Genomic DNA, 12,956 nt, shown 5'->3' on the forward strand with positions numbered 1-12,956 from the left:
AGAACATTCATGCTTGGAATACAAGCACCTAAGTTTACAATGGTTAACTGATTATCATGGAATCATAGGCCTTCATCATGGTCATCTGAGACAAAAGGCCCGTGTCGGCAACCTGGTGATAGGCCTAGAGGCCTGGGTCAAAAAGTAACACCACCTACATCAGGAAGAGGTTGAAGGAGGTGTGGACAAACGGGGAATGAGCAGAGCAGTAGGACTGTGGGAGTATGGAAAAATAGATGTTTTGGCTAAACTGGTAAACCATTGTCATCTTGAGAAAGAGTGAGACCCCTTTCTTCCCCTTTAGACGAGGTTCCTTGGATCATCTTCTCAGCAGCTGCCCACAGCCTCTCCACGATGGCTGCTATCTGTGGCACCACGACCAGGTGCTGAATGCAGTGGCAAAGAGCTTAGCCTCATCTCACAGTCTCAGACTGGCTTTTCTGACACAAGTATTATATATCAGATATCGTAAGTTGGATTTGGGGAAACAGAAATTACTAAAATATTTGCCTCAGCGCAATTCATGCTGTGATTTACATGCAAATAAGTTAACTATGATTTTAAACGATTTAAACAGAGTGAAAAATATACTGATATCCTGGAATTACACCAACAACTAGAAATTAAAGTTAACCTCTAAACAGCTAAACTTTAATCAGATTAAGAGTTAAATATTTTTATATTGTCCGTTATAAAATGTTTCACTAGAAATGAAAAACAAAGAATGAAAACAGGTTTACCTGCACTCCCCAACCCAACACCACAAAGTGGTGAAGCCTTCTCCTACTGAGACTGTATGAGTAACCTAACAATAATGAAAATATCTGTATTTTAACTCAGTTACTGTATTAATTTAGCCGTCCATTTCTACCATTTTTAAATAATGTATAATGAAATATCACATTTTACATGACAGTGTTCACTTACAGGATCTAAGGAATAAATAAAAATCCACAGGATTTCATTGAACAGTGTTTTGCTGGCTTTCCTTCCCCACAGATACATTTTTATTTACATTTACACATTGACGTTGATTAAACATAGCTACTTTGAAAAAAACATATTCTCTAAACAACTTATTATCATGTAGCTAGGACTACAAACAAAATGTGTGGAAATGAGACGTGACAGGTTAAATCTGTAAGTAACCAGAGGGCAGCATGTGCGCACAGAATGTTTAACCTTATTCTGAATTTATAAATGAACGACATTTTTCAGATTTATCATTACAGTTCAGCATAACACATCTGAAAAGATCATATTTGGTAGTAAATTTCTCACTAATATAACACAATAATTTTTGTTTATAGCCTGATGTTTTTCAAAGCAGAGAATTTAAAACACAACATAGTGAATGTATTTAGAAAAGACACTCTCGGTAAAAATAAAGTGAAACTTAACAGCAGTGTTTCTTTCCCATTATTTCTTTTGCCACACAGGTATAGAGGTCTGTCTGGGGGCGGGAATGCACCGGGTCATCTGACATTTGCCAGAGCGCTTGAGACACACAAAACAAAACGTCCCACTACATCGAGGGCAAACAACTGATGGGCAATACTTCTTGCTGTGCTCCAACAGCAAACCACAGGTGGGACAGGCACGGACAGAGGGACACACACGGACTCCAGAATCACACTCATCGTCATCGCCATCCTCATCGTCATCCTCATCGTCATCGCCATTGTCATCCTCATCGTCATCCTCATCGCCATCCTCATCGTCATCCTCATCGCCATCCTCATCCTCATCGCCATCCTCATCCTCATCCTCATCGTCATCGCCATCCTCATCCTCATACTCATACTGACACAATGTGATATCTGGGCATTTTTCTAATGTTTCTAGTGATGGGTTGCAGCAGCCACCATTGTCACAGTGGTCCTTCCGAGGCCGTGCACCCTTCCACTCCCTCAAACACTGCCAGCAGAATTCAAACGGCCGTCCTGCTACTGCTGTGCACACTTCACAGAGGACATTCAAATCTGACCCATTCTCTCTCGTCACAGCGAATCCACATCCAGGACACTACATGGAGACAGAGGTGGGGCAACATTTTATAAATAGCAAAATGTCTATCAAGTCTAAATTCACAGTATATAATAACATGTTGATGAAACACTTACCAACTTAGTAGTAAGTGTCTGCCTGGCAGCGTTGAATTCCATGGTTTTTTGAAAGTACTCCATTTCTTGAGGGTCCAGAAGAGCCATTTTACAAACCTCTGCAAAAGTCCACTCAGCACTACAACCAGACCCACCACACACAAACCTGCTTTCACCCTTTATTAAATATGGAGAGGTGAGAATTAATAGACTCGCATGTTGAAAACAAAACACTAAACAATTTAAAAAAAAAAATTTCAGCACGTTATTAACCCTTTCATGCATGAATTATGAGAACCTCAATCTGGATTTGTTTCTTAATTATTCTATTCACTTTTAGTCATGAAAACAAGGTTTTTGAACTTCATCTTTTTTAAAACCTGTTCTTTTTCAAATTGTTTTCTTTACATGTCCACTTAGGTGGACAACATACATTTTTACTTATGAATTGGGTATGGAGTGACACATCAGTCCAATGTAGTGGTTTATGTGCAAGTATACCATCAACATAAATCCAAGAAAACAGCCTCTGAATTGCTGTCCACTGAAGTGACCACTACGCATGAAAGTGTTAAAACTACAAACACTCAAATATTTCATCATACATCACAACTGTATTGCTGTATTGATGAAACAGAGTTGTGTTGCTATATTTTGTCTGAAAGCTATTTATGTTCTTTACTCTATAGAAATACTGAAATGATCACAGCTGTAACAGTACAGGTCCAATTCAAAGCTACACTGAGGCCTCACAGAGGGCAGATCAGTCAGCCAACATGCACAGTCACAAAGTTGGAAAAGAAATGTGATGTATTACAGGTTTAATTGCAGAGGCAATTCAACTTAATTGATTTAAACACTACAAGTTACAATAGAGAAGACAGAAATTGAACATTTCTGACAGTTTTATATCCCTGAGAGCACAGCAGGTTTCTGCTAAGAGAAGTTCGTGAATTTACAGAGCAGTGAGCTGCTCTGTGTTGATTTAAGTCAGCGTAGCTTCTTTCTCATCTACATGAAAGCAAACATTACAATCCAATTCACGACAACAAAAAATGATGACATATTGGACCCTGTTTTCATTATTGTTTATTTATTCGAGCTCATAACATTGTCCTGTTACAAATCAACACAATCCTGCATGACACTGTTATTTATTTACTTGTTTGCTTGTTTATTCTAGCAAAGCCAACCTTTAGTGGCCTACCTGGTCCAACAACCTGCGACACCAGTTGGTGAGAGAGGTCGGGGTCACAGCGTGACCACAGGACATCTGAGCTCTGAGAGATTTGAAGTCTTCACACAAAACTGAGAACAATCACACAGAAGCAAACGATCAGTGTTACACGTGAATAAATGCTGATGAGTTTTATTTAACATTAGTTAGTGTGAATATGGGTAAAACTGTTTTCTTTTATTTTTATCATTATTTATATTTTGGATTTGAATTTGTTGGGCATCACTTTGAAAAGTGCCCACATGATACTTACAGTCCAAATCATCTTCTCCATCAACAAATTTAAGTGTTTGGTCACAAAAGTCGTAACACTTCTCCTGTTTTGGTGGCACGCTTGGGGGCGTCACACTGCGAAACAAAAAAAACGAGATCAAAATGAACACTTCTGATTTCACACAGTTTCTTCTTAACATAAAGTTTGTGATCAGCGGTTTTGTGTTTCAGTATCACCAGTGGCGGTCCTAGCCTGTCTGGCGCCCTGGGCGAACACTCCAATTTCCTTAGGGATTAATAAAGTATTCTGATTCTGATTGTTTCAGGATGACCTGCCATTATCCAATGACACATCTGCTTACCTGTATCTTTTGCTCATTTCTCCTCCTCTTCTTTTCTCTTTTTTCTAAACTGAGGACCTGATGGCTTTGAACTTTCCTTGTCCATCTTGGTTTTAACTTTGCACTCCAGTATGAACACCCATCCCCCATCCTGAGAATCATCACAACATAACCTAACAGACCTACACCTTAGTTCACAAATTCACTTTGGTTTATTTCTGGGATTTCACACAACCCAGGATTCAAATCATGAACACATAATGGGCTTGGATTTACAGCATTATGAATGAAATGTGCTCTAATTGGAAGCAGCCGGGGATCCTCCCATTTCGACAGGTTGTGTGTGAGACATTAAATCACCAAAGTATAAAATATACATTTTGAATTGTTATTGATCCCTTTACCCCGAGTCCTAAAGTGTGTATTTATTTTCTTACTCTTCTTATATTTATTGTTTGTTTACTTGCCCTGTTGTAACTGGAGCCTCGTCCTCTTGTCTCTCTATATACTGGACTGTATGTAGCGGAGATGACAATAAAGTTTACTTTGACTTCAGCAGCAAGCAGGCGCACCGAGGGCTCTCGTGCTCACTTTTCGCGTATAGAATTTCGAAAAAACATCGGTGCAAATTATAAGTCTGTATCATGATGTCTGCTGTTTTTGTGTTTGTTGGTTTGTTTTTATTTTGTTTTATTTTGTGAGATGGTTATTAGACGCTTCTCCAGCCAGCGAGAGAATCTCCCGCCGCCCCGCCCTCTCCTCCCTGTGCCGCAAGCAGCACGCCTATGCCATTTCCAAACTGCGCTGGCATGGCGTCGGGGCAGCATGAGTACGAGCAATTTTATTTATTTATTTATTTTTATTATTATTTTTTGCCGATGCCCGTGATGCCGCCCCCCACGATGCCGCCCCGGGCAACCGCCCGTGTCGCCCGTATCAAAAACCGTGAGTATCACTGTGATGTCAGACTGTGACACTGAACGATCACATCGCGAAGTGTACAACAATAGAATAAGTCAGTGAAATCAGAGCAGCAGATGTAACACACACAACAGTGAGTGAACCACGTGTTACCCGTGCTGCAGAGGCGGGAATACTGGGTCCATCGTCGCTCTGTCCACGGGGAACTCTGGATATAGGCGACAGACATCTGGCACGTTGATGAACGAAGCAAAACTTGAATCTGGGTAAGGTGAAGGCACACGTGCGGTCCGGTTGAACATCTGGCTTGGATATACAGCGATGGACTGAGAGTAGCTTTGGTCTGCGCTGAATGTACGCAGCGATGCTCCTCCCTCTCTCTCTATTCGCCCCGTGTGTGTGTGTTTCAGGGCCGTACCTCTGAATGACTAAAAGAAACTTCGGCTTTTAGATTCTTAGAGATTCTTGAATATGTCACTTTCTGATTACGTCTCCCCACCCCTTTATTTTCACCCTCTTCTTCTCTCTTGTTGCTGATGCTGCTGTGGACGGTGAAGAAGAAGCAGCCCTACATTGTGGGTCCATTTGACACATTTGTCACAGCTATTTTTAGTTTATTTTCTTTTTAGGTGTCAGCTTTTCAGCTCCACCTTTTCGCCACTTGTTTCCACACTAAACTCTGTTCTACAAGGTGCACCAGCGCACAGAGAAGAGGAGGTTGTGTTTGCATAAAGAGATCTTATCGGACAATACACTGTCGATAATGAAAATGAACGAATCAGCACACAGAGCAAATTCCCGGTATGCCGGATTACCACTCCAGCCCTGGGTCCACATTAAATAATACATTAAATTTGTAATTATTATTGTTCAGGTTTAGAATCAAGTCAAAATTTCGAGATTAAACTCGAAATGCTTTTCAAGGAAAATAGTAAAAAAAAATTGTTTCAAGTCAAACCACTGCCCCACGCTTCTATATACTCTACAAAATGCCTGGTGTAGATGGGTTAGTTAACTCAGTTACTAACTCAGTTACTTTTTAGAAGTACTTTTTAAGTATCTTGCCCAACACTGCTCCTGAGTTGGATGGGGCTTTCTCTCCCTTGGCCGATGGTAGGGAGATGACTGTGGAGGGCAACCAGTCTGTAGGAACAGACTAGCAGGGCAGCAAATATGACATTGTGTGTCTAATTCCTGCTGCTTTAACAAGGGCAGTCTTTCTTGCCGGGATGCATTAGAAGTAAATCAGTCCAAAGTTTCCCATAGACCTTGACTGTGCTCCTTCCTCCAGTCAGGGTTGCTTCATTTCCTTGGCTACTGCTGCTGCTGTGTGAATGTGTACAAGTTTCTCAACATGTCTGCAGCCTAGTCTCAGGTCATAGTCCTGAAGATATGCAGATGAGTGTATTTGACCTAACTGCTTCAGGCTGGAAGGAAAATGGTTGCATGTTCAAAGGTTTCTCTCATTCTAGGAAATTATACCACATCTTGTTTGAATCACCAATATTGAATACTACTTGCAGGTAGCGGTATATGTAAGTGGATCTCTGAAAGGATGACTTCCTGGCCTATCGGTTAGAATACACTGCAGTGTGTCAAAATACAGTGTGAGAATTTATTCATGATCCAGCATTTGCTCTAGCACAATATCAGCAGTAGGAATGACTGTGAAAGAAGCAATTCGGCAGACTCCCCACACAAGATTTCTCTGATACAGTCTACTTCAGCATGCATCCTCACTACTAATCTTCCAGTGGATGCCTGAAGCATGCTCAGAAGATCGGTCTTTCCAACATTCTTCTTTGTGAAATTATTTTAGAGGTTAGGTTATATGTGCGATAGGACACATTATTTAAGGTTTAGTATTCTTGAACTGGTTGAAATTGACCTTTGGTAATAGAAAACTAGGTTTCTAAAATTAGCTCCCCAGGTATGCTGCTGTTTTGGAAATGATGTCATGGGTAGTCAGAGCCACTCACTTGTCACATGACTGCATCAGGATGCTCATTAGATGTCACTTGAATGGACCTTGATCACAACTCTGATTGTAAAAGCTGCCAGTCAGGAAAGGATGTCAGAAAAAAAAGAATCTTTTCAAAAAAGTAGGTCAAATATTTACTTATATTGTTAAAATCTGTAGATTTAGTTTGTTTTTCATTGTTTTTGTTGTCAGCTTCAGTTTGTTTTGTGCTGAAGTATGTGCTCAGGCAGGCTGTGGTAAAGAGCCATAGAAAACTCAAATTGTATCCCACTGCTTCCACCAGTATAATGCCAGCACCTTTGTTAAACTGGTCTGCATTATGATACAAAAAATAAGTATTATTCAAACAGTGAAATGCTGAAGCACTTGAAATTTATTTATTTATTATTATTTATTTAGAATTTCCAAAACATCCTTGTTAAAATTTTACTCTCTCCAATAACCACTCTGCAGTTTACAGGGGTTCCCCTTCCTCGAAGAACCTAAGCACTACAAGTGATTACACCACAGCACACTGAAAAAGCACACTACACAGACATGAAAGATCAACCGTGGAAATCACAGCAAATAAAGAGGCCACATCCTGGCCAATAACATTAATTGAGAGAAGGCCCCTAAAAACTTAACGGTTAATGAGCCTGTATTGCCAGATCAATGTCACTGAAACAAAACAGAATAGGCAATTAGACACTAAACAAGATGGATAACTTAACTCACCTGATCTTCGACAAGGCCCCACCCCCGGGTCTGGATACTGGCACCCGTACAGCAACACGGGAAACGCTCACCTACCTGGCTCTCTTCACTGTCGATAACGCTAAAGGTTGTCAAATTTATTTAAAATCCTCTGAGTTTGATCAAAGTTTTGAACAGCTGTAAAACAGGATGTTTCAGTTTAAGAGTTGTTTTCAATAAATTGCATTCTCAAAAAAATGTTTTGTCTCACTCACATTTCTTCTTGTTGCATGTTGAAGCTCTTCTTGGAAAGATAGAACAAAATTAGATTTTTTTCCATTTTCAAGTGGTCTTAAACTTTTGATCAGGGCTGTTTAAATTTATAGTTCACAAAGTATGTAAAAAAACTACTTTTGCTACTTCCACAAGGTGGGGCTTTGCACCAAATGATACGTGAACTGCTTTTACGAAAGACACATACCCTCACCAGACATTTTATTAGCTACACCTTGCTAATAAGGATTGAACCCTCTTTTGTCTGCTGAACTTCAGACGTCATTTGAGTGCAGTGAACTCATCGTTCAGCATTTGATGAAAGAACACTTTGCACTTGTTGTTCTTCAGGGTGAAAATACTGAGGCTCTTTAGTTCAACGCTGAGAAAGCGATGAACTCCTAGAACCAAATAATGACCCAAAGCAGCCATTAGACTTCAATATAAACTACACCAAATGAAAACATTTGCTAAAGCTCACAGTACATCAGTGAAAATCTGTGGGAAGATCTTAAAAATACTGTTATTCCTTTAACGCAGGGGTGGGCAACTCCAGGCCTCAAGGCCCAGTGTCCTGCAGATTTCAGATATCACCCTGGGTCAGCACACCTGAATCAAAAGATGAGTTCATTGCCAGGCCTCTGGAGGAATTCAAGACATGTTGAGGAGGTACTCGCTGGTCTCTCTGTCAGCAGATTCTCCGTCCCTCTCCTTTCCCCCTCCTTCCCCTGTCCTTTCAGTTTTCCCAGGATTGATTCCAATTGTTTCGTTTGGATTTCATCTGTTATACATTCACCTGTCTGAATGAACAGTAAACACCGAACCTGCCCTCTGCACACACCAGGGAATGCCCCTAAGATTTTTTTTATTCACTCTTTATTACTTTCGATTTCTCTCCATCACTTATTAGAAGTCATGTGACTTCAGATTTGCAGTCGTGATGATTTTAAACACTTTTGTTTTACTTAATCTGTGTTAGCAATACTGAGAGTTGAGGTTTGTTTATTTACTTTATAATGTATGGGTTATATTGCACCACGGAGTCAAAGTTGAGGAAAGTACCCGATCTTTGGATCAGTGACTCTGGGTTGGATTATCTTGGACAGTTTGTGGGCTTCATGTGTTGCTTTTGCCATTGTGGTGTTCTGAATGTGCATCAAACTGGATGTCAAAATGTTTTACTTTTTATATGGTTTTACAAAAGGTTTGATTAATTCACTCATAGCCGTCATTTGGTACAACAAATCGGTGAAGCAGCAAAAAGAACAAAACAAACATTGTTGTGGTTGCATACGAGACTGTTGAGGGTGTGTTAGGTAGTTTCCAGTTTTCATCTGAATGACAATATTTAAATTTAATAAGGAGAGTTATTTCTACAATGAATTACCAGGCATTGTGATCATTACTGCTATAGGGCAACTTCCAGCTGGTGCTGTGCAAAACCAAGCTGCAGCAGTATTTGGTGTAAGCACTAGTACCATCTCCAAACTGAAGGCCAAGTATAACAGGGAATGTCAGAGACCAACCTCCAAGTGGGCACATTTCCTCTCCCTGTCAGCATTTACAATCTTTAGGCAGTCTGCTACAGATTCGCAGTCAAGGTTTTCAAGAGGCTCTGGCAGATGGCTCGCTACACATTCAGTCACTGCCCTGCACTGTTTGTATTGTTATCAGCAAGATGCACTGGAACCAGAACATGCTGGAACGTTATGTTCTGCAATGAATCCAGATTCTGCCTATAGCAGCTGGATCATAGGGTCAAAGTGTGGAGTTTGGCATTGGCTCAGGAGATCTGATGCTGAACTCTGCTGCTCAACCCACAAATCTATTTTCCTTTCTTTTCAAGAAGTATTGTTACAAACATATATTAAACGTGCTGTTTGCTTGCATGTTTAACTTCAGGGATGTTTTTTTATTTTAAATTAAAATAGTTATTTAAATGAACTGCATGTCTTATATATTTAATTTTGATTAAACATGTTGAAATTAATTTTGTTTTTTCATACTCCGATGGATGCAACGGAGAGCAACTTAGGGTTAACATCTTGCCCAAGGATATTTGGCATGCAGCCAGGTATCAAACCAACAACCTTCTGATCAAGGGATGACTTGCTCTACCTTCTGAGCTACATCCACCCCAATAATAAATATTTATTTGCATAAATTGTAATAAATGAGGAAGATACTTAAAAATGGTATTAAGGGTCTCCCTGGCAGCATTGAACACCATGGTTTTTTGAAAGTACTCCATTTCTTCAGGGGTCAGAGGAGCCATTTTACCAAACTCTGCAAAAGGCCACTCAATGTTACAACCAGACCTGCCACATACAAATCTGCTTTGCACACCCCTGTGAAACAATACCCCAGACCAGTGGTCCCCAACCTTTTTTGCACCACGGACCAGTTTATGTCTGATAATATTTTCACAGACTGGCCTTTAAGGTGTCGCGTATAAATACAACAAAATAAAACCAGTACCAGTACCATAAAAAAGAAGATTTATTCCTAACACATGAGAATAGACCCAGGGAAACCGAGTTAACGATAAAAACAATTTAAAAAATAACAATAAAAACCCTGAAAACCATAAATTTCACACCCGAGCCTCAACTCTCACAGCCGGTAGCCCAGGGGTTGGGGACCACTGCCCCAGACCCAGGACATGCTAGATAGATGATGTCTATCAGCTGCCTTGGAACAACTTAGTGTATTCCAGAAGACCTGGAGCAGGAGGCCAAGGAGATGGAGGTGTGGACATCATCACATTGACTACTGCTCCCAGCATTCCAGAGAACTGATACATGGATGGTGTCATGTCATTTAAAACGGGATACCAGCATGTGCAAGCCCAGTGCTTGAAACAAAAGGTAAATAATCTGAAAAACAAACAAAAACAACAACACAAAAAATTCCTCTACTAATTGTGGAAAGATTTCTGAATAATTCACCAGTGTAAAACTGTGACGACTGAATATCTCATCGTGTGCAGTATCATCAACACATCCAAGTGATCTGGAGAAATCTTGGTATTCAAGGGACAAGGTCCAAAATCAAAACTGGATGCTTGTCATCTTTGGACTGTCAGACAGCACTGCGTTAAGAACAGAAAAGATTCTGCCATAGAAATCATTGCATGGGATCAGGAACGCATCCAGAGATTCACCGCACCATCCACAGATACAAGTTAAAGCTCTGTCATACAGATATGACTCCTTACGTGAACATGATTCAGAAATGCTGCCGTTTTCTTGGCAAGACAATGCTAAACTGCAACAGCGTGGCTTCATAGTAGAAGAGTCTGGACACTGCTTGCGTTGTTTTAAAAGTCATTACTTTTCTCATTTATAAAGTGCTTTTCGTGTCTTACTAACTGAAAGTATTTTAAATTTTAGCAATTTATCTCCTTCACATCCATGGCCAATTTATAATCCCACGTTAACTTTACATGAATGTGTTTGTACTAGACGAGGAGCGAGAAGATATTGGTTATAAAAATGTAATTAACAGTTAAAAATTGCTACTATATCACAATATGTTCATCTAATCATTTAATGTGTGCTAAACAACACTTCTTCCTGCTCTAAAATATGCACTACACTATGATATGTACTATGAACTATCAAGCAACTTAAAGAAGTCCAGACGCTTTTCTTTGCAAGCTCCTTTGACTGCGATGACCTGGATGACTGAGAACCTTCACAGACACTACACTATGAGATAAACAATTTTATTTTCCTCTCACAGTGGTAAAGCTTTTCTCATCCACTGTCTCGACATTCTCAAACAAATCTGCAAATTAGGGAAAAAGCATTTAAATGTCACCATGGAGGTAGCTTTAACTGTTTTTGTTGTTGTTATAACTATTCTCACGCCTGTCAGCCTTTTACTTTAGCCGCAACAGCAAGACAGCTTGAAGTTTACTGACAATTTACACAAGACACTAATTTTAAACAATCTAATCTGAGCAGGAATGATCAAAATATACAGTTGATCAAAAGATTCACTTTCTTAACTAGAAGTCAGTGATTTTGCTAAAAACTCTTAGTGCTTCTTCACACAGCTTCCCAGTTTCACATATAAGGCCGGGGAGAATGTTTTCATACATACAACTGATTACATGGCTCTTAGGATATCCCTTCTTATTGAAAGTGATGCTGTTACAACCACCCCTGTCTCCACTACACCTGGGCATGTGTTCCTTTCTGATGTGTCTGTTAAAAGTGTGCTGTTACTTTCAATGATGAAGTCAACCTTTAGTGGCCAACCTGGTCTAACAACAACATCGTGACGACAGGACATCTGAGCTCTGAGAGATTTGAAGCCTCAGTCAAAACTGAGAACAATCACACACAAGAAAAAAAATCTGTGTCACACATGAACTTATGACATGCACCAAATTGTTTTAAATAGTTCCACGAGATTGCTGCTACTGTTCACTTCTGGAAGTAGTAACAGCAACATTGTGAGCTGAGTCTTTCGGGACTTTTTGTGAGATACACTTTCATTTTCAGTCTGAAGCAATAGTGTGTGCGTGTGTGTTGGATGAGAGAGAGAGACTAAAAAACCTAAAATCTAAGTCAGTGAGCCCTCTGCCTCATACGACACACACAGCACTGACTGACCCTCGCTGTTTCGCCTTGGCAGCAGACCCGTGAGTGACCTTGTGCGCACACCGTTGTGCTTTACAAATGAATTAGACCGCCAGTGTCAGGTTTATACCACAGCTGATATATACTATATTTGAAAGTTTTTATATTTCAATTTAAACTTTATTAGTAATTACCATAATCCTTTTTTCATTTCTATGTAGAATGGTTAATCCACCAATGCGCAAAGTATTTGATAAAAATGATTATTTTACTAATGATTTCTTTTCTTTTTTTTTTTTTACAAAAAAGCAGAAAAATATTCACACCTTGCTTTATTATTTTAAAAGGCGTCAAATTAAATCATTCGTTTGCGTTCCTCAACAGAAAATGTTTTTAGTGGTTGATTGTTGTTTATTGTATTTGTTATTAACTTAGAAACTGTTTGCGTGCAAAGCAACACAAAAAAGACGCAAAAACGCTTTCACAATTTTAAAGGCGTGTTATCAATACAAACAGTATTCTCACAGATAACGAGATCAATACCTTGTTCATATGTTTTTGTTCATTGTTATTTCCTGGTTAAACCGAAACAACTAACGGGCAATCCCCGCCCCTCAGGCGAAG

At 39.7% G+C, this 12,956-nt stretch overlaps 1 protein-coding gene across 1 annotated transcript; it reads right to left on the minus strand.

The window, feature by feature from the left end:
* Window positions 1–865: 865 nt before the first annotated feature.
* LOC147335663 (uncharacterized) lies at window positions 866–5,224 on the minus strand. Its single transcript, XM_086280736.1, has 5 exons — window positions 4,968–5,224; window positions 3,593–3,687; window positions 3,310–3,410; window positions 2,124–2,279; window positions 866–2,025 (listed from the first exon to the last, which is right to left on the minus strand). Exons 1-5 carry the CDS (start codon window positions 5,114–5,116, stop codon window positions 1,420–1,422), a joined length of 1,107 nt encoding a protein of 368 aa, XP_086136862.1. The 5' UTR covers window positions 5,117–5,224; the 3' UTR covers window positions 866–1,419.
* Between the last annotated feature and the right edge of the window lie 7,732 nt (window positions 5,225–12,956).

Source organism: Aulonocara sp. 'chitande type north' Nkhata Bay, linkage group LG3, assembly GCF_057382095.1.
Source record: "Aulonocara sp. 'chitande type north' Nkhata Bay isolate Kocher_YH1m ecotype deep benthic linkage group LG3, A_spYH_male_GT1.1, whole genome shotgun sequence".
NCBI classification, from domain to species: Eukaryota; Metazoa; Chordata; class Actinopteri; order Cichliformes; family Cichlidae; genus Aulonocara; species Aulonocara sp. 'chitande type north' Nkhata Bay.

What these genes read in the sequence shown, in the direction of transcription:
- LOC147335663 (XM_086280736.1), bottom strand. Translation starts at nt 5,116, where the DNA reads ATGTTCAACCGGACCGCACGTGTGCCTTCACCTTACCCAGATTCAAGT. An exon ending in TTCCCGCCTCTGCAGCACGG is followed by an intron (nt 3,688 to 4,967) that starts GTAACACGTGGT and finishes TTTGTTTCGCAG; the next exon opens with TGTGACGCCCCCAAGCGTGC. An exon ending in TGGAGAAGATGATTTGGACT is followed by an intron (nt 3,411 to 3,592) that starts GTAAGTATCATG and finishes GATTGTTCTCAG; the next exon opens with TTTTGTGTGAAGACTTCAAA.